General features: G+C 45.2%; 1 protein-coding gene across 1 annotated transcript in view; it reads right to left on the bottom strand.

Annotated features, from left to right (window-relative positions):
• The window catches only part of LOC109877716 (ETS domain-containing transcription factor ERF), an 82,699-nt gene extending 61,501 nt beyond the window's left edge, over positions 1–21,198 (bottom strand). Inside the window, exon 1 of the mRNA XM_031786356.1 lies at positions 20,590–21,198. Coding sequence (XP_031642216.1) covers positions 20,590–20,611 — 22 coding nt within the window. The 5' untranslated portion in view covers positions 20,612–21,198. The remainder of the gene's footprint in view (positions 1–20,589) is intronic.
• Positions 21,199–21,593: the final 395 nt, after the last annotated feature.

The following is a 21,593-nucleotide window of genomic DNA, read 5'->3' as shown; positions in this document are numbered from 1 at the left end:
CTAAACACCTAGGCTAAGTCAGGCGACCTGACTAACGCCAGCGAGAATGGGCGGGAGAAAGTATGTGGAGCGAGAGTGTGTGTGTGTCAGGGACAGGAGCACAATGGCCCCAGTGTGTGGACAGGCAGGTGCAGGGGGGAGGGGTTACTGTCCTGACTGCACTGCTTCCAGAGCTGCTACTGCTAGCACTCTCATATATATATATATATATATATATATATCCCTCTCCATCCCTTTCTCCCCCATCCCCCCATCCCTCTCTCTCCACCCCATCCCTCCATCCCTCTCTCCCCCCCATCCCTCCATCCCTCTCTCCCCCCCATCCCTCTCCCCCCCCCATCCCTCCATCCCTCTCCACCCCATCCCTCCCTTCCTCTCTCTCTCCCCTCATCCCTCGCTCTCCACCCCATCCCTCCCTTCCTCTCTCCCCCCATCCCTCTCTCTCCACCCCATCCCTCCCTTCCTCTCTCTCCCCCCATCACTCTCTCTCTCCCCCATCCCTCTCTCTCTCCCCCATCCCTCTCTCTCCCCCATCCCTCTCTCTCCCCCATCCCTCTCTCTCCACCCCATCCCTCCCTTCCTCTCTCTCCCCCATCCCTCTCTCCACCCCATCCCTCCCTTCCTCTCTCTCCCCCCCATCCCTCCCTTCCTCTCTCTCCCCCCCCATCCCTCCCTTCCTCTCTCTCCCCCCCATCCCTCCCTTCCTCTCTCTTTCCCCCATCCCTCTTCCCTCCCTTCCTCTCTCCACCCCATCCCTCCCTCCCCTCTGCTTTATTGACATGGGAAACATGTTAACATTGCCAAAGCAAGTGAAGTAGATAATAAACAAAGGTGAAATTGTGGAATTGTGATACAGTGAATTAGAAGTGAAATAATCTGTCTAAACATTTAGATGTAGATGTCTTAACCTACTTGCAACAACTATAGTTTGTTAACAAGAAATTTGTGGAGTGGTTGAACAACTAATTTTAATGACTCCAACCTAAGTGTATATAAACTTCCGACTTCAACTGTGTGTGTGTGTGTGTGTGTGTATATATATATATATATATATATTCATCAGCTACCAAAAGTGGTAGTAGATGCCTAGTCCCTTATGGCTCAGATCAGTTGACTACATAGTATACACCACACACACACGCTCAGAGGCCCAGCTCAGAGAGGCCCAGCTCATGATTTCCATCTTCAGCAGATTTTAATTAATGTGTTTATACAACAAAATGTTAGTGCAAAGAATTGTATTGCATCGTTCATTAATCAAACCGAATCGATTCAACCTAAAACTTATCGTTACTGTATCGTATTGGAGTGCATGCATCTAGATACGGAATTAATCATCTTGAAAGAGAAAAATGCAAATCCCTAGAGTCTGTCTGTGTGTGTGTGTGTGTTAAACTGTGGCTGGGGTCTGTGCGTGTCGGCCCACCCGTGTGTTGTTGCATAATCGCATAGAGCAGACTGATGCTAAAAATGGCCCTGGATAAAAAGTATTGTGACCCAGAGCAGGGCACTGTGTTTGTCTGTCAGTGGCCATTTCGGCAAGGAGCTTACCACTGATGTCACCCTATGACACCAGTCAGAGAGGAGGGAAGGATGTAAACATAGGAGAGAGTGAGGAAGAGGGAAAGTGGAGGGAGATGGACATTTTGAGGGAGGGAGGAAAGAGAGCAAGAGGGGAAATTAAGGGGAAATGGAAGGTACTGGAACAATGTAAGTATGATGGAGAGAGGGGAAAGGTAGGTATTGGGGCAATGTAAACATGAGGGAGAGATGGAGAGAGGGGAAAGGTAGGTATTGGGGCAATGTAAACATGAGGGAGAGATGGAGAGAGGGGAAAGGTAGGTATTGGGGCAATGTAAACATGAGGGAGAGATGGAGAGAGGGGAAAGGTAGGTATTGAGAAAAAGAAGAGGCGTATGGAGTGAACACTGTCAGAGAAGAAACGTGGAGAAAGGAATGGAGAAACAGATGAGTGTTTCCCAACAATAGGTCAGGACCTATTGGGTCACTGCTATTCCTTTTGGGACACACCTAAACACAAGATTAAACCCAAACACACTGGTCTGGTTTATTGGGTGAATCACAATATATTTCAAATCAGCTTTGAGCATTTGGCAGTATGAATCTGTATGAAGCGGTGTGAAGCAGTGTGAAGCTGTGTAAAGCAGTATGAAGCAGTATGAAGCAGTGTGAAGCGGTATGAAGCGATGTGAAGCAGTGTGAAGCTGCATGAAGCAGTATGAAGCAGTGTGAAGCAGTGTGAAGCAGTGTGAATCTGTATGAAGCTGTGTAAAGCTGTATGAATCTGTATGAAGCTGTGTGAAGCAGTGTGAAGCAGTGTGAAGCAGTGTGAAGCAGTGTGAAGCAGTGTGAAGCAGTGTGAAGCTGTATGAATCTGTATGAAGCTGTGTAAAGCTGTGTGAAGCAGTGTAAAGCTGTGTGAAGCAGTGTAAAGCTGTATGAAGCTGTGTAAAGCTGTGTGAAGCTGTATGAAGCTGTATTGGGCTGTATTGGGCATTGCGTCGTCCTGAACCTTCTTTCAGCATTCTAGTTCCAGTCTACCTTCCACTGATCAGACCTCAGCGGCCCAGTAAATGGTTGAGATCAGCACATCACAACTATCAAATATCAATGGCTTTACATGGCTAACAGCGCTAGAGGCTGTTCATCTGACAGAGAGAAAAAACACTATATGACAGCTTCCGGACAGGGATAAGAGGGAGAGAAGTAAAGAGAGGGATGGAGAGATGTGAGAAGTGGAGGATACAGGCTAGCCAGTATACTGAAGACAGGAAAAGAGAGCGACAAACAATTGAGAGAGCGAGGGAGGGAGCGAGAACGAGGGAGCGAGAGAGAGAACGAGCGAGAGAACGAGCGAGCGCAAGAAAGAGAGAGCGAGCGCAAGAAAGAGAGAGAGCGCAAGAAAGAGAGAGAGAGCGAGCGCAAGAAAGAGAGAGCGAGCGCGAGAGAGTGGGCGAGAGAGAGAGAGTGTGTATGATGCTGTACAGCACTGACGTAAGGCCTGCCATTAAACTTTAATCACTCTGCTTTCCTATAAATACCTTTCCAATGATCTATGCATTATTCAATCCCTCTCAGGCCAACACACATCACACACACCTGGGAGGAGACGTAAACAGAGTTCAGAGAAATGACTGCATATAAACATTTCAGGAAAATGACCTGTACGAGACTAGCTGTCCAGGATGAGCGTGTGTGTGTGTGTCCTGCATGGTGTGGCACCCCTAAAGCTGAGTTGATAATGCTAACCACGCGGTAATTCAGCACCTGTGTCCTTACAGCAACAAGCCCAACAATGGGTCTGCACTGCTCCCTCAGTTGAAGGGAATGGGGGAGTGAGAGAGAGAGAAAGAGGCATGGGGGAGTGAGAGAGAGAGAAAGAGGCATGGGGGAGTGAGAGAGAGAGAAAGAGGCATGGGGGAGTGAGAGAGAGAGAAAGAGGCATGGGGGAGTGAGAGAGAGAGAAAGAGGCATGGGGGAGTGAGAGAGAGAGAAAGATGCATGGGGGAGTGAGAGAGAGAGAAAGAGGAATGGGGGAGTGAGAGAGAGAGAAAGAGGAATGGGGGAGTGAGAGAGAGAGAAAGAGGAATGGGGGAGTGAGAGAGAGAGAAAGAGGAATGGGGGAGTGAGAGAGAGAGAAAGAGGAATGGGGGAGTGAGAGAGAGAGAGAAAGAGGAATGGGGGAGTGAGAGAGAGAGAGAAAGAGGAATGGGGGAGTGAGAGAGAGAGAGAAAGAGGAATGGGGGAGTGAGAGAGAGAGAGAAAGAGAATGGGGGAGTGAGAGAGAGAGAGAAAGAGGAATGGGGGAGTGAGAGAGAGAGAAAGAGGAATGGGGGAGTGAGAGAGAGAGAAAGAGGAATGGGGGAGTGAGAGAGAGAGAAAGAGGAATGGGGGAGTGAGAGAGAGAGAAAGAGGAATGGGGGAGTGAGAGAGAGAGAAAGAGGAATGGGGGAGTGAGAGAGAGAGAAAGAGGAATGGGGGAGTGAGAGAGAGAGAAAGAGGAATGGGGGAGTGAGAGAGAGAGAAAGAGGAATGGGGGAGTGAGAGAGAGAGAAAGAGGAATGGGGGAGTGAGAGAGAGAAAGAGGAATGGGGGAGTGAGAGAGAGAAAGAGGAATGGGGGAGTGAGAGAGAGAAAGAGGAGGAGAGGAGAAAAAAATCCAGAAAAGTGGAAGGGGAGAAAGGAGAAGGGGACCGGGAGAGTTGCAGTGAAAAAAAGAGGGGCAGATCGAGGGGAGGGGGAGGGAGTTAATGGAAGAGGATCTGCCACTGGGGTATTCTACCATGGGATGGGTGACAGAGAGGGGGAGGAGAGGAGAGGATGGAGGGGCCAGTTAATCTATGTTTTAAAAGGTTTCACTCCTCAGAGACCTTCACACACACCAACACTCTCCTACACCAACGACCCCATGCACTCTCACTGACACACACACGATTCTATCCATTACTTTAATCAATAGAACAGACCCAAGGCGAGAGCAGCCATGGTGATGTTTTCATCCAAAATAACATGCTAGCTAAGTAGCTATGATTTCAGACAAAAACCAGGGAATCAGGGAAAGGGATGTGTGTGATTCTGTTGTACAAAGTACAGTGCTTATGTACAGGCCAGCCGCAAGGAGCAAATGAGATCAACCAGTCACAGCTGATAAAAGACAGAGGATGTCCACTTTCCACACACACACACACGACTACTAATAGCATGGTGATATTGAAACAGACAAACAGGTGTTCACCTTCACACACATTAAGACTGAAAGAATGGAAGCTGGTTTAATGCTGACTACAGTAGATTATCATTCTCTACATGTGGCTTGTTTGATCCCTTCATAAATGGGTTGTTTTGTGAGAGCACACTCTGAGCTGAACTTTCCTTTGGGACAACACAGCTCCGTCAAGAAACACACACCCCTCCTCTGGGACATATTGTGTGCGAAACGTGCTCTCACACACACATAATTTTCACAGGGCTTACATACTAAAGGCCCCTACCTAGTAATACACAAAAATATCATAAATGCACTGCTTGGCCAGTATTAGTGACTCACACACAGGTTCCCCTAAGCAACACACACACATCCAGGTGCACGCACACACAGTTGAGGGAAACCACATGCTTACTTGAGATAAATTGGCTCAAAGTTCTAAATGAACAGTGATGCATGTACATAGAGGACAGGTACATAGAGGACAGGTACATAGAGGACAGGTACATAGAGGACAGGGCAGGTACATAGAGGACAGGGCAGGTACATAGAGGACAGGTACATAGAGGACAGGGCAGGTACATAGAGGACAGGTACATAGAGGACAGGGCAGGTACATATAGGACAGGTACATAGAGGACAGGGCAGGTACATAGAGGACAGGGCAGGTACATAGAGGACAGGGCAGGTACATAGAGGACAGGGCGGGTACATAGAGGACAGGGCGGGTACATAGAGGACAGGGCAGGTACATAGAGGACAGGGCAGGTACATAGAGGACAGGGCAGGTACATAGAGGACAGGTACATAGATGACAGGTACATAGATGACAGGTACATAGATGACAGGTACATAGAGGACAGGTACATAGAGGACAGGTACATAGAGGACAGGGCAGGTACATAGAGGACAGGGCAGGTACATAGAGGACAGGGCAGGTACATAGAGGACAGGGCAGGTACATAGAGGACAGGGCAGGTACATAGAGGACAGGTACATAGAGGACAGGTACATAGAGGACAGGGCAGGTACATAGAGGAAAGGACAGGTACATATAGGACAGGTACATATAGGACAGGTACATAGAGGACGGGACAGGTACATAGAGGACAGGACAGGTCTAAAAAAGGAGAGAGGGAGGAGAAAACACAAGACCGACAGCGGGGAAATAGAGAGGTTGGAAAGAAACTGTGATCTTACATTCCTGACTTGGGGTGGAGGAAAGAGAGAGAGAGAGAGAGAAAAGAGGGAGGGGTGGAGGAGAGAAAAGAGGGAGGGATGGAGGAGAGAGAAAAGAGGGAGGGGTGGAGGAGAGAGAAAAGAGGGAGGGGTGGAGGAGAGAGAAAAGAGGGAGGGGTGGAGGAGAGAGAGAGAGAAAAGAGGGAGGGGTGGAGGAGAGAGAAAAGAGGGAGGGGTGGAGGAGAGAGAAAAGAGGGAGGGGTGGAGGAGAGAGAAAATAGGGAGGGGTGGAGGAGAGAGAAAATAGGGAGGGGTGGAGGAGAGAGAAATAGGGAGGGGTGGAGGAGAGAGAAAATAGGGAGGGGTGGGAGGAGAGAGAGAGAAAATAGGGAGGGGTGGAGGAGAGAGAGAGAGAAAATAGGAGGGGTGGAGGAGAGAGAGAGAGAGAGAGAGAGAGAGAGAAGAGGGAGGGGTGGAGGAGAGAGAGAGAGAGAGAAGAGGGAGGGGGTGAATGAGAGAGAGAGAGAGAGAGAGAGAGAGAGAAGAGGGAGGGGTGGATGAGAGAGAGAGAGAAGAGGGAGGGGTGGATGAGAGAGAGAGAAAAGAGGGAGGGGGTGGAGGAGAGAGAGAGAGAGAGAGAGAGAAGAGGGAGGGGTGGAGGAGAGAAGAGAGAAGAGGAGAGGAAGAGGGAGGGGTGGAGGAGAGAGAGAGAGAGAGAAGAGGGAGGAGGGAGGGGTGGAGGAGAGAGAGAGAGAGAAGAGGGAGGGAGGGTGGAGGAGGAGAGAGAGAGAGAGAGAGAAGAGGGAGGGAGGGAGGGGTGGAGGAGAGAGAGAGAGAAAAGAGGGAGGGAGGGGTGGAGGGAGAGGGGAGAAAGAGGGAGGTGGTGGAGGAGAGAGAGAGAGAAAAGAGGGAGGGGTGGAGGAGAGAGAGAGAGAAAAGAGGGAGGGGTGGAGGAGAGAGAGAGAGAAAAGAGGGAGGGGTGGAGGAGAGAGAGAGAGAAAAGAGGGAGGGGGGAGGAGAGAGAGAGAGAAAAGAGGGAGGGGGGGGGGAGGAGAGAGAGAGAGAAAAGAGGGAGGGGTGGTGGAGGAGAGAGAGAGAAAAGAGGGAGGGGTGGAGGAGAGAGAGAGAAGAGAGGAGAGGGGTGGAGGAGAGAGAGAGAGAGAAAGAGAGGGGGTGGTGGAGGAGAGAGAGAGAGAGAAAAGAGGGAGGGTGGAGGAGAGAGAGAGAGAAAAGAGGGAGGGGTGGAGGAGAGAGAGAGAGAAAAGAGGGAAGGGTGGAGGAGAGAGAGAGAAAAAAAGAGAGAAGGGTGGAGGAGAGAGAGAGAGAAGAGGGAAGGGAGGAGAGAAGAGAGAGAGGGAGGAGAGGGAGGGGTGAAGGAGAGAGAGAGAGAGAAGAGGAGAGGGGTGGAGGAGAGAGAGAGAGAGAAAAGAGGGAGAGGGGGGGAGAGAGAGAGAGAGAAAAGAGGGAGGGGTGGAGGGAGAGAGAGAGAGAAAAGAGGGGAGGGGGTGGAGGAGAGAGAGAGAAAAGAGGGGAGGGGGGTGGAGGAGAAGAGAGAGAAAAGAGGGAGGGGTGGAGAGAGAGAGAGAAAAGAGGGAGGGGGTGGAGGGAGAGAGAGAGAAAAGAGGGAGGGGTGGAGGAGAGAGAGAGAAGAGGAGGAGGGGGGAGGAGGGAGAGAGAGAAAAGAGGGGAGGGGGTGGAGGAGAGAGAGAGATGGAGGGGTGGAGGAAGAGAGAGAGAAGATGGAGGGGTGGAGGAGAGAGAGAGAAGAGGAGGGGTGGAGGAGAGAGAGAAAGAGCGAGGGGTGGAGGAGAGAGAGAGAGAGAGGGAGAGAGAGAAGAAGGGGAGGGGTGGAGGAGAGAGAGAGAGACAATAGGGAGGGTGGAGGAGAGAGAGAGAGAAGAGGGAGGGGTGGAGGAGAGAGGGGGTAACAGGCGGTGGAAAGTGGGAGAGAGAGAACGTTTTAGGTGGCACCAGGCGGCATTTGAATACTCAACAGCCGACCACACACACACACACACACACACACACACACACACACACACACACACACTAAGTATCAGCGAGGTGCAATTGGCACAGTAGTCTTTTTGTGACTTCCCATCCTCTAGAATTAGATATCTGTCCTCTCCCAAGCAGAGACAGATTCCCAGATAAAAATAGCCTGAAGTATTCCAGTCCTCCTCCCACTCTGCAGCCAGGCTTTGAGATAGAGGGTGAGTGTCATATTAGGGGTTAGCAGCCCAGTGTAAACCTGGTGAGGAGGGGGACACCTCACTTTCCACAGTTCACTCCTGTACACCAAAATCAGGCTAGGTCATGATGTCTGCACAACAGCTAGATGGGATCTTACGATAAGGATCAGTCCAAATGGGTTATTAGATTAAGGATCAGTCCAAATGTGTTCTCACAGTAAGGATCGGTCAGAATGTGTTCTCACAGTAAGGATCAGTCCAACGGGGTTCTCACAGTAAGGATCAGTCCAAAGGGGTTCTCACAGTAAGGATCAGTCCAAAGGGGTTCTCACAGTAAGGATCGGTCCAAAGGGGTTCTCACAGTAAGGTTCGGTCCAAAGGGGTTCTCACAGTAAGGTTCGGTCCAAAGGGGTTCTCACAGTAAGGTTCAGTCAGAATGGGTTCTCACAGTAAGGTTCAGTCAGAATGGGTTCTTACAGTAAGGATCAGTTAGAATGGGTTCTCACAGTAAGGATCGGTCCAAAGGGGTTCTCACAGTAAGGTTCGGTCCAAAGGGGTTCTCACAGTAAGGTTCAGTCAGAATGGGTTCTCACAGTAAGGTTCAGTCAGAATGGGTTCTTACAGTAAGGATCAGTTAGAATGGGTTCTCACAGTAAGGATTGGTCCAAAGGGGTTCTCACAGTAAGGATCGGTCCAAAGGGGTTCTCACAGTAAGGTTCGGTCCAAAGGGGTTCTCACAGTAAGGTTCAGTCAGAATGGGTTCTCACAGTAAGGTTCAGTCAGAATGGGTTCTCACAGTAAGGATCAGTCCAAAGGGGTTCTCACAGTAAGGATCGGTCCAAAGGGGTTCTCACAGTAAGGTTCGGTCCAAAGGGGTTCTCACAGTAAGGTTCGGTCCAAAGGGGTTCTCACAGTAAGGTTCAGTCAGAATGGGTTCTCACAGTAAGGATCAGTCAGAATGGGTTCTCACAGTAAGGATCAGTCAGAATGGGTTCTCACAGTAAGGATCAGTCAGAATGGGTTCTCACAGTAAGGATCAGTCAGAATGGGTTCTCACAGTAAGGATCAGTCAGAATGGGTTCTCACAGTAAGGATCAGTCCGAATGGGTTCTCACAGTAAGGATCAGTCCAAATGGGATTTTAAATTAAGGATCAGTCCAAATGGGATTTTACAGTAAGAATCAGTCCAGATGGGGTTTTACAGTAAGGATCAGTCCAGATGGGATTTTACAGTAAGGATCAGTCCAGATGGGATTTTACATTAAGGATCAGTCCAAATTGGATTTTACAGTAAGGATCAGTCCAGATGGGATTTTACATTAAGGATCCGTCCAAATTGGATTTTACAGTAAGGATCAGTCCAGATGGGATTTTACAGTAAGGATCAGTCCAGATGGGTTTTACAGTGTGATCCACACGACATGACCAGAACCACAAGGTTAATATGATAGATTAGCAGTGTGAGTTACACCGTGCTATAAATGGAAACAAACACCGTCCTAACACCAAAGGTTAGGATTAGGAGAGTGTGTGTGTGAGGTGGTATCGGCTGGGTCAGGGTCAACCCAGGTCTGTGCAGGGTCGTGGCTGGTGTAATGTGTGATGTGAGGCTGGGTCAGGGTCAACCCAGGTCTGTGCAGGGTCGTGGCTGGTGTAATGTGAAGCTGGATGGAGCAGCAGAGTTATTTAGAGGAGCTAATCTGTCTGTTTCGTCTGATGTGAGCCGGGGATCACGGTTACCTGATCTCTCTCTCTCTCTCTCTCTCTCTCTCTCTCTCTGTCTGTGTCTGTGTGTGTGTGTGTCTGGCGTCAAGCTCAGATCAGTTTCAGTGGCACAGCCAGTGCTGTGAGGAGAAAGGCGCAGCGATACACTAGACATACACACTAACAAATAACACACATGCCTTCTCTGTCAAATGAATAAACACTCTCTCACACACTTTTTGTGTCTCATATATAATACATAGTCACCACACCTTTGTAACATGTTGGCTCTGTAAAATAGCGATCTTATATTACACACCCACACACAGCTGAGTAACAGTGCAGGTCGGGCCAGGCAGCTTGCCACACCCTGCTTAGTTCCACTGAGCCAGACAGGATCATCACCGGAGATGATGGCCTCTCTCTCTCTCTGTGTGTGAGAGATAGAGAGACAGACAGACAGAGTGTATCTATGTGAGAGAGGGTTGTTTTCCTCCAGTGTGAAATGCAGCACAGACGGCAACTATTAACTTTCTAAAGCAGGAATGTGGGAGGTCCAGGACTTCCCATAAAAAGCTGTGTGTCTGTGGGGTAGGGGTGGGGGGGATTATGGTGCAGAACACGTGTCACTGCATCCTCCACCGATATCAACCCTTAGTAGATGATTTCTAATCCATGACCTTCTCCATCCTAGTAGCCAATACTGGGACCATGGCGCCAAACGGTCAGTATGGGGATATGGCCTATTGGACCACTTGGCCCAACTTATAACAGTCATTGTGTGTGGATCACGAAGGCACGGTTAGGCTGATAACAGACAATTACAGTGCAGTTTAAATGGAGCAAATCCCTCCTGTTTCTCTCAGGCTCTGACCACACACAGCTGTTAGAACCACCTATAACGCTCTGTAGACTAGGTCTCATGTAGGGGAAATGGACCGTGAGAGTCGACCACATACCATCAAGTGGTCAAGCGTAAAGCTTTGAGGGCCAGTCAAGGGCAGAGTAGGGCTGAGGGCTAGGGGCCTCACAATACGATATCACAATGTTTAGATGCCGGTACGATATGTGTTGTGATTTTCACGATTCTATATGTATCGCAATTCGATACTATGATTTTATTGCGATTCAATGTTCCAAACATACTGCTCACCATATGTCTGCTCCAGACGCACAGAGAGAGCCTTGAGAAAACAAGGTTTGATCAATCATGGAAATAAAAGTGCTGAAAATAAATTGGCTCCATCTAAAAACAAATCTGAGAACAAGCTATGAAGAATGACACTGGAGTTTTGGTGCAGGTACTGCCAACCGGCGCAAAAATAATATTGCGATATTGTCATAATGATTTTCGCATGCCCAAAATATCTATTATTTAGAACGCAAGTACAGGTATTCGGACATGGCCCAGAGCGAGGGGCAGTCTCTCCTCTTGTCAAAGCAGCCTCCAAACCCTGAGCTGCTCTGCTTCATTATGAGTACAATGAGAGGTCCCACTAGCCCCACTAGAGGTCGACCGATTAATTAGGGCCGATTTCAAGTTTTCATAACAATCGGTAATCCGCATTTTTGGATGCCGACTATGGCCAATTACATTGCAATCCACGAGGAGACTGTGTAGCAGGCTGACCACCTGCAGCAAGGAGCCAAGGTAAATTGCTAGCTAGCATTAAACTTATCTTTTAAAAAACAATCAATCTTAACATAATCGCTAGTTAACCTAGTAATATCATCAACTATGTGTAGTTAACTAGCTTGTCCTGTATTGCATATACTCAGTGCGGTGCTTGTTCATTTATCATCGAATCACAGCCTACTTCGCCAAACGGGTGATGATTTAACAAAAGCGCATTCGTGAAAAAAAGCACAATCGTTGCACTAATGTACCCAACCATAAACATCAATGCCTTTCTTAAAATAAATACACAAGTATATAATTTTTTCAGCCTCCATATTTAGTTAAAAGAAATTCATGTTAGCAGGTAATATTAATTTGGGAAATTGTGTTGCTTCTCCTGCATTCAGTGTGCAGCAGTTTGGGCCGCCTGGCTCGATGCAAACGGTGTGAAAACCATTTCTTCCTAACAAAGACCATAATTAATTTGCCAGAATTTTACATAATTATGACATTACATTGAAGGTTGTGCAATGTAACAGCAATATTTAGACTTATGGATGACACCCGTTCAATAAAATACAGAACGGTTCTGTATTTCACTAAAAGAAAAAACGTTTTGTTTTCGAAATTATAGTTTCTGGATTTGACCATATTAACTTCTCTAGGGGGCAGCATTTGGAATTTTGGATGAAAAGTGTGCCCAAATTAAACTGCCTTCTACTCCGGCCCAGCAGATAGGATATGCATATAATTGGTAGATTTGGATAGAAAACACTCTAAAGTTTCCAAAACTGTTAAAATAGTGTCTGTGCGTATAACATAACTGATTTGGAAGGCGAAAACCTGAGAAAAATCCATTCAGGAAGTAGGATTTGTTCTCTATTTTTTTCCTATTCAATGCCATTACAGTAGCCATTGACTTAGGACTCAAATTGCAGTTACTATGCCTTCCACTAGATGTCAACAGTCTTTAGAAATTGTTTCAAGCTTGTATTCGGAAAAATTAGGGAGTAAGAGCAGTCTGAATGAGTGGACCCTGCCATGTCACAGAGCTTTTTCATGCACACGACCGAGAGAGTGCCTTTCTTGTTTATCCTTTATATTGACAACGTTATTGTCTGGGTGAAATATGATCAATTATTTAGGCTAAAAACAACCTGAGGGTTGACTATGAACATCATTTGACATGTTTCTACGAACTTTACAGATACTATTTGGATTTTTTTGTCTGCCTGTTGTGACTGCATTTGAGCCTGTGGATTACTGAAGAAAATGCCAACAAAATGGAGGTTTTTGGATATAAAGAGACTTCATCGAACAAAGGGAACATTTATTGAAAAAATGAATGTCTTCTGAGTGCAACCATATGAAGATCATCAAAGGTAAGTGATTCATTTTATCTCTATTTCTGACTTGTGTAACTCTTCTACTTGGCTGGTTACTGTTTGTAATGATTTGTCTGCTGGGCTATGTTCTCAAATAATCTTAAGGTATGCTTTCGCAGTAAAGCCTTTTTTAAATCTGACACCGTGGTTGGATTCACAAGAAGTTCATCGTTAAACCTATGTAAAATAGTTGTATCTTTTCTGAATAATTATAATGAGTATGTCTGTATTTGAATTTTGTGCTCTGCAATCTCACTGGACGTTGGCCAGGTGGGACGCTAGTCCCACATACCCTGGAGAGGTTAATGACCAAAGGCTCGAATTTCTGTGTGTTTATTATATTATACCGAAGTCTGATTATGATGTTTGATAGAGCTGTCTGACTGAGCGGTGGTAGGCAGCAGCAGGCTCGTAAGCATTAATTCAAACAGCACTTTCCTGCGTTTGCCAGCAGCTCTTCGCAATGCTTGAAGCATAGCGCTTTTAATGACTTCAAGCCTATCAACTCCCGAGATTAGGCTGGCAACACTAAAGTGCCTATAAGAACCTCCAATAGTCAAAGGTATATAGAGGTCGACCGATTATGATTTTTCATCGCCGATACCGATGAATCTGACAATTTTTAAAAAAAATTTAAATGTGTAATAATGACAATTACAACAATACTGAATGAACACTTATTTTAACTTAATATAATACATCAATAAAAATTCATTTAGCCTCAAATAAATAATGAAACATGTTCAATTTGGTTTAACTAATGCAAAAACAAAGTGTTGGAGAAGAAAGTAAAAGTGCAATATGTGCCACATAAGAAAGCTAATGTTTAAGTTCCTTGCTCAGAACATAAGAACATATGAAAGCTGGTGGTTCCTTTTAACATGAGTCTTCAATATTCCCAGGTAAGAATTTTAGGTTGTAGTTATTATAGGACTATTTATCTTGCATCCCTGGGTCAGTAGTAGTCATATTACTGGTACCTAATCATCATCACCACCCTTGATCTCATTCCCAACCCCAGGCTGGTGATACGGTGCCTTATCAACAGGTCCAGGACTGGTCTTCCTGTGTCATGTTGGTTCTATTCTAACTAGTAGTAATAGCTAACCACAGACAAAGCCTGATTTCAGATCAGTTGACCTAATGTAACCTCTCAGATAATATAATTTGTGCTAAATCAATTTACCAAACACTACCATCAATTGATTGGCACTTATTGAAAATCAGGAAATAGACTATTTGTCCATTTGCATTATAAATATACAACACTTATGCTATATTCTTGATAGAGTTCCTGATTTTCAGGCCTGAATAAAATAGTAATTCCTTATTACTCAGGATGGAAAAATCACAGCATCAACAGATTAGTGTCTGGTAACATTAGACACATAGCGAGCAGGCAGAGTATCCTGTCTGATAGAACAGAGAGACAGATAAAAAATATATATATATTTCACCTTTATTTAACCAGGTAGGCCAGTTGAGAACAAGTTCTCATTTACAACTGTGACCTGGCCAAGATAAAGTAAAGCAGTGTGACAAAAACAACAGAGTTACAAACAAATAGTCAATAACACAATAGAAAATAATGATTTTTCTAATTATGTACAGTGTGTGTAGAAAAGTAGGGAGGTAAGGCAATAAATAGGCCATAGAGGGGAAATAATTACAATTTAGCATTAACACTGGAGAGATAGATGTGCAGATGATGAAGTGCAAGTAGAGATACTGGGTGCAAAAGAGCAAGAGGATAAATAATATGGGGATGGGGTAGTAGGTTGTTCTATTTACAGATTGGCTGTGTACAGGTACAGTGATCGGTAAGGTGCTCTGACAGCTGATGCGTAAAGTTACAGAGGGAGATATAAGTCTCCAGCTTCAGTGATTTTTGCAATTCGTTCCAGTCATTGGCAGCAGAGAACTGTAAGGAAAGGCGGCCAAAGGAAGTGTTGGCTTTGGGGATGACCATTGAAACCTGCTGGAGCGTGTGCTACGGGTGGGTGTTGCTATGGTGACCAGAATGTTGGAGGCTATTTTGTAAATGACATCGCTGAAGTCAAAGATTGGTAGGAGAGTCAGTTTTATGAGAGTATGTTTGGCGGCATGAGTGAAGGAGGCTTTGTTGCGAAATAGGATGCCGATTCTAGATTTAATTTTGGATTGGAGTTGTTTAATGTGAGTCTGAAAGGAGAGTTTACAGTCTAACCAGACACCTAGGTATTTGTAGATAAAGAAGCTTAGAGAACAGATCATCTCTATCTACAAACTATTAGATTGCTATATCCTATTTAGAACATTCTCATTCTGGCAATGAACATAGATTGTAATGAGTGAAGAGGCGTTTGTTAAGGGTTAAAACTCCTAACCAGGCCTACAGAGCACAGCAACAGGAAACTGGAGAGTGAATGAGAGAAAGGCCTGCTGGGATTAAAGCCTCATAATAATGGGACTATTTGAAGTCTCTATTAGTTGGGCAGATTTGTGGATAGATAATGCCTCGGTTAAAGGTCAACTGTGTTTGTCAACACGGTTAATAAGAGAGCGAAGGAGTGGGACTTGCACAAGCACGGACACACAACACACACACACACACACGGTCGACACACTTTCAAGTGAACGCAAACACAAACCCAACAACAGCACTTTATACACGTGTACATGACACCGCTCAAACACACTCGCTCTGGTATACACACATCCAAAACATACACACCAGTCTTGGGTACACACACACACTTCCCAACATAGAACCAAACACACTCTAGTAGAAGGGCCACTTGTGGTGGGGTGATGTCATCAGCTCCCTCCTCAGGGCTGTTTCTCTGGGGTAGGGGTGTACTGGAATGTGGCAGAAAGGGAAGGGGGTGGAGGTTAGAGAGGTTAGGGAGGAGAGCAGAGGCCATGGGGCTCACACAGTCCGTCCATCACGCACTACAGAACAGGCATGGCTCTATATAAGCCACAGAGCCACTACAGAACAGGCATCACCGTTGTGTTGTACACAAAACAAAATTATTCTTGGGAGAGAACACCCCCATAAGATATCAGAGGCCTGCTTCATCTCAAGTCACTGTGATGTCAGGCATAGCCTTTGTTGGTGTGAAATAAAAAAAATATGCAGAGTTGGCATTAAATGTGACTGAGCTTCCTGATGTTGTATGTATGGGGGAAGGTGGTTAGTTATGTGCTTCACAACATGCAAGAGAGAGCAGGAACAAACTTATGCCAGAATTTCAGGAATGAGCCGACCTAACTAGCGAGCTTGATGGTCCCTGTTTGACCTATTTGGAATCCCCATATAATCATGGCCTCTTTTTACAGTGTCATCGTTCACGGTTGTTCACCTTTGATAGGCCTCTGACTACAAACCAGCTGACACATTGACTGCAGCCACATGTGTTGCATACTTGATACAAAGAGCATATTTACGATTAGCTTGAGTTGATCATACTATTGAAGGGGAGATCACCAAAAGCTATCTATGATCTTTTGTCACATTAGGCCAATATCACGTTACATCTCAAAACAACATCTTTGGAACAAGTGCAAAAACGAAACATGCTAAACTTCTTCACTAATTAGACAGGAGATTTTGCTCATACTACTTGACTATAGACCTACACAACATCTAAGATAAACCAGTCAGGGATGACATGATTATCAGTCACCTTGAATATGAAAGCATGCCGCTGATAGTGAAATGATACTAATCTAACACACAGCAGAGATGTACAAACTCTGACCACTTCCTCTTCCGATGCCGTACAGTACAAACCAACCTGCACCAGATATCAACATGGGCCATTCACACAGACACCATGAAGTCAGGCATCGCACTGTGTGAAAGCCGCAGGTTCACTTCACGCTCTTGAGTAAAAACAGTAAAAACAGTCATGGACAATTCTCGTTCATTCGTTTCAGTTTGAGTGGTAGTGTTTGTACAATGATTGAGTCAGTGCGGAGTGGACAGATGCATTAACATGGGAATTACGTGGATCGGTGGGTGTGAATGAAGTGAAGGGTGCGGTCATCCTGACCTGTTAAAGAAGCCGAGCCATGATGGATAGTGTAGATAGAATGGCGGTGTGGCAGATGTACAGTGGAAGTCGGAAGTTTACATACACTTAGGTTGAAGTCATTAAAACTTGTTTTTCAACCACTCCACAAATTTATTGTGAACAAACTATAGTTTTGGCAAGTCGGTTAGGATATCTACTTTGTGCATGACACAGGTAATCTTTCCAACAATTGTTTACAGACAGATTATTTCACTGTATCACAATTCCAGTGGGTCAGAAATTTGCATAAACTATGTAGACTGTGCCTTTAGACAGCTTGGAAAATTCCAGAAAATGATGTCATGGCTTTCGAAGCTTCTGATAATCTAATTGACATAATTTGAGTCAATTGGAGGTGTAGCTGTGGATGTATTTCAAGGCCTACCTTCAAACTTAGTGCCTCTTTGCTTGACATCATGGGAAAATAAAGACCTCAGAAAAAAAAAATCTGACAAATGCCTGAAGGTACCACGTTCATCTGTACAAACAATAGTACGCAAGTATAAACACCATGGGACCACGCAGCCATCATACCGCTCAGGAAGGAGACATGTTGTCTCCTAGAGGTGAATGAACTTTGGTGAGAAAAGTGCAAATCAACCCCAGAACAACAGCAAAGGACCTTGTGAAGATCGACATAACACCAAAGGCTGCTCAGCAAGGAAGAAGCCACTGCTCCAAAACCGCCATAAAAAAAGCCAGACTACGGTTTGCAACTGCACATGGGGACAAAGATTGTGCTTTTTGGAGAAATGTCCTCTGGTCTGATGAAACAAAAATAGAACTGTTTGGCCTTAACGACCATCGTTATATTTGGAGGAAAAAGGGGGACGCTTGCAAGCCGAAGAATACCATCCGAACCGTGAAGCACAGGGATGGCAGCATCATGTTGTGGGGGTTCTTTGCTGCAGGAGAGACTGGTGCACTTCACAAAATAGATAGCATCATGAGGATGGGCAATTATGTGGATATATTGAAGCAACATCTCAAGACATCAGTCAGGAAGTTAAAGCTTGGTCGCAAATGGGTCTTCCAAATGGACAATGACCCCAAGCATACTTCCAAAGTTGTGGCAAAATGGCTTAATGACAACAAAGTCAAGGTATTGGAGTGGCCATCACAAAGCCCTGACCTCAATCCTATAGAAAATGTGTGGGAAGAACTGAAAAAGCATGTGCGAGCAAGGAGGCCTACAAACCTGACTCAGTTATACCAGCTCTGTCAGGAGGAATGTGCCAAAATTCATCCAATTTATTGTGGGAAGCTTGTGGAAGGCTACCTGAAACCTTTGACCCAAGTTAAACAATTTAAAGCCAATGCTACCAAATACTAATTGAGTGTATGTAAACTTCTGACCTACTGGGAATGTGATGAAAGAAATAAATGATTAAATAATTCTCTCTACTATTATTCTTACATTTCACATTCTTAAAATAAAGTGCTGATCCTAACTGACCTAAGACAGGGAATTTTTACTTGGATTAAATGTCAGGAATTATGAAAAACTGAGTTTAAATGTGTTTGGCTAAGGTGTATGTAAACTTCCCGACTTCAACTGTATATAGGTCTGGAAACAAGTTCATACATTGTAGTGCCGGCATGTGTTTTTAAAGAGAAACAAATGTAACAATGCAATGGTTGCTGCACCTTTGATGATTTCCATAAAACAGTTTCCCAGCCAGTGATCTGGCATAACCAGTTGACTCCCCTGCCAGATTTAATACTGGCTCACAATATAGATGTTTTAATGAAATACATTTACTTGATTAGTTGGTTGTATTGTTTCCTGTTATCGAACCTAATTGGTTATATCACCATTACATGGTAAATAACAAGCACATAGCCTACAGTTGAGAAGTCCGCAATTTGGCAAATATGAAATAGCTGATGTGGAGTTGCGGCTGTCAGTGAGACACATCTATAGCCCTAGGCCAATCGCAATATTTCTAAATTAAATTAATAAACACAAAAGTCACATATAGTCCAAATGATTTAAGTGTGAAGTGTAGTTTATTCCCATTCGTAGGATACACCAGGACTAATATCTTGGCACTAGTGGAGAGCGTCGACCATATGTCTGGTGAGTGCGCATATTCACGGTCTTTATCATTGGGCGAGTCACTGCCACTGGAAAGTTGATAACAATAATTTCCTCTTCAATTGTAGATGGAAGTGATATTGTACAATTTGTCTCCCCTTTTCGTAGGCCTAGATTAGATGGTTACATTGACGACAAGGTTGTTTTTATTGATTTCAGTTTGTCAGTGTCAGCAGAGTAGCATAGGCCTAACCTGCAATTTGTGTAGTAGGCTATTAAAAGATTCTGATGTCTCCAGACATGTAAAGTGTTGTAGAATTGCATGAAATGTGTTTATCAGCTAGGGATGAGCTGCTTCCCCAAAGATGAAACTCCAGCGCCACCTATGATGCGGTGTATTTCATTGTTTGTTTACGGTCGGACTCAGATAGTTGGTCTGTTTTGTCAGCGGCCCAGTCACTTTTACTCATCCCCAGACATCTGCCTTCATCACTGATCATTACGAAAGTGAAAGCGAGATTAACGTTTAATTATTGCTTGAAATATGCCTAAAACGTTATTGTAAACTGCAAACATCAGAAACGCCAGGATTTATTCTAACGTTTTGGGATTCGACAAAGCCTCCACCTTCGAAAATGACAATCCATTGAAACGTTCACCCGTCTCTCTAGCTCCGCGGCCTTCATAACTAACCAAGCATGGCGTCCTCGCAAAGTAAACAAAACAAATTATTCACTTGCATTTTCACGGATCTAACTAAATCTATGTGTTGTGCGAATGACAACTTAATCTGAACGGTGAATTAAGAGTGAATTTGGTCGATTTAAGATGCTTCGAAAACTTGTCCATATACTTTCTACGAACGGGTGAGGGGAAAATCCCAACATGGATTCCGCAACATTCCACGGCTGGGTCCGTGCACAGTTACTTTGCAGAACTTATTGAAGCACAATACAAACAAAGCACGAATTAATCAGATTTCGATTATGACAGGTTCATACATAAAACAGCAGCATTGGACGTTTCTGAGAAAATAGACCCTAAAGGTGGCCACATATTTAAAAGCTATGTCGACCAAACAGCGGAGAAATACAAACTTGACGGGATGCATAGGATGACAAACAAGCAACACCTTCTAAATGACCAAATTAAACGAAACTCTTAAAACAACTCCGGCAGACAGGTCTAATCTTCCATAAAGTGTCTGGTTCATATGATTCACCACAACTCAACCAATCGTTTAATTTCCTTTTCGAGTATTAAAAGTGGATGTCCGCTTGCAAAAGCTTCCATTTTGAATGTCTCACTAAAGCAACTCAACTTCAGCTACATCAACAGGTCGACAATCAATCCACATTGACATATTCCCAGCAAACTAGACACAGTAAGTATAAACAACACTTTTGCATCAACTTCAGTTGTATCAACTTATCAAACATAACCGGAGAACGTGTTGAATACTGTATAGCTACAATGCAATGAACTCAAGTCAGCCAGCTAACTGTCAAATGCACGGCTAATGTTAGCAAGCTAACCAGCTAGTTAAATGTATTTAACAACCTGTATGACTTTTGTTCACCACTTAATAATTGACAACAACAGACCGAACAACTGGCGAAGACAACCAGCAAGTTCATGATCAAGTTCATCCAGACAAAAGTGGTCGACTTGTGTTTTGCACAAACTTACCCGAATCTCCGGGGGTTTTCATTTTGAGTGTTGCAGGGTAGTTTACTTTAGCTAGCGAGCTTGGTGGATCTCAAGTCAGTAGCGTTTGTGGAAGGAAAAGTCGTCTCCCTCTGAGCCCTTCCTTTGGTTCGGAATGGAAAAACGAGGGGGGAACAGGCTAACGTTAAACTTTCCACCGTTGCTCCACTCGCGGGCCCCTTTGCTTCCACTTTCTTTCCCAATACCCCCTTCCTCAACTGTAGCGATCGGGGTAACGTTACTTTCCCTGAATCGCAGTCAGTTGATGTAGCTCACTGCTGTTTGTCCCACGGCAACTTCGCCTTGTCCTGTTCGAGGTGCAGCGGAACACGGTCAACCGTCCTGACAAGCACACGAACCGAAAACCCGTATCTTTCCTTGTTTGCATATACTTTCACGAACTGTCGAGTTGTTTACTCCATCTCAATCGCATCTTCCCCGTTGTTTGACATATTGTCGCTAAAATAACCGTTCTGTAGAATAGCAGTCGTCCTCTCTTTAGACTTTCTTTCTTCTTCCACTCACTAACATTCTGTACTCTGTGGCTACTCTTTCTCCTCCCCCTGGTTCCTCTCTCGGGTGTCGTGTTTCGCTCTCTCCTCACGGGGCCGCCCACACGGACAGGGGGGCTCTAAGGGGCGGGTCACACCCACTCACCACGAGCCAGGGTGGCGTCACTGCTGCAGCACGCGGCGTCGCCATAGAGACCGCCACAGCGACACTGCCGTGGTGACATCATATCCGTGTCCTACGATTCTAGAGGAGAGAAGACCGTCATCACGTCCTTTTACGTCAATAGCAGGTACTTTCTTCTAATTATCTCTTTTCATTTAATGGTAATTATATCTATTGATGTGGCCAGATTATTAAACCGCTGTACAAATGCACAAGGCATTATAACACTAGACTCTGAGCATATTGCAACAGGAACGAAACCAAACTTATACACACTTCCCCCTTTATTTCACATGGTCTACTACACCTCC

This window comes from Oncorhynchus kisutch, linkage group LG2, assembly GCF_002021735.2.
Source record: "Oncorhynchus kisutch isolate 150728-3 linkage group LG2, Okis_V2, whole genome shotgun sequence".
In the NCBI taxonomy this organism is placed as follows: domain Eukaryota; kingdom Metazoa; phylum Chordata; class Actinopteri; order Salmoniformes; family Salmonidae; genus Oncorhynchus; species Oncorhynchus kisutch.
This window is presented reverse-complemented; position numbering and strand designations above follow the sequence as displayed.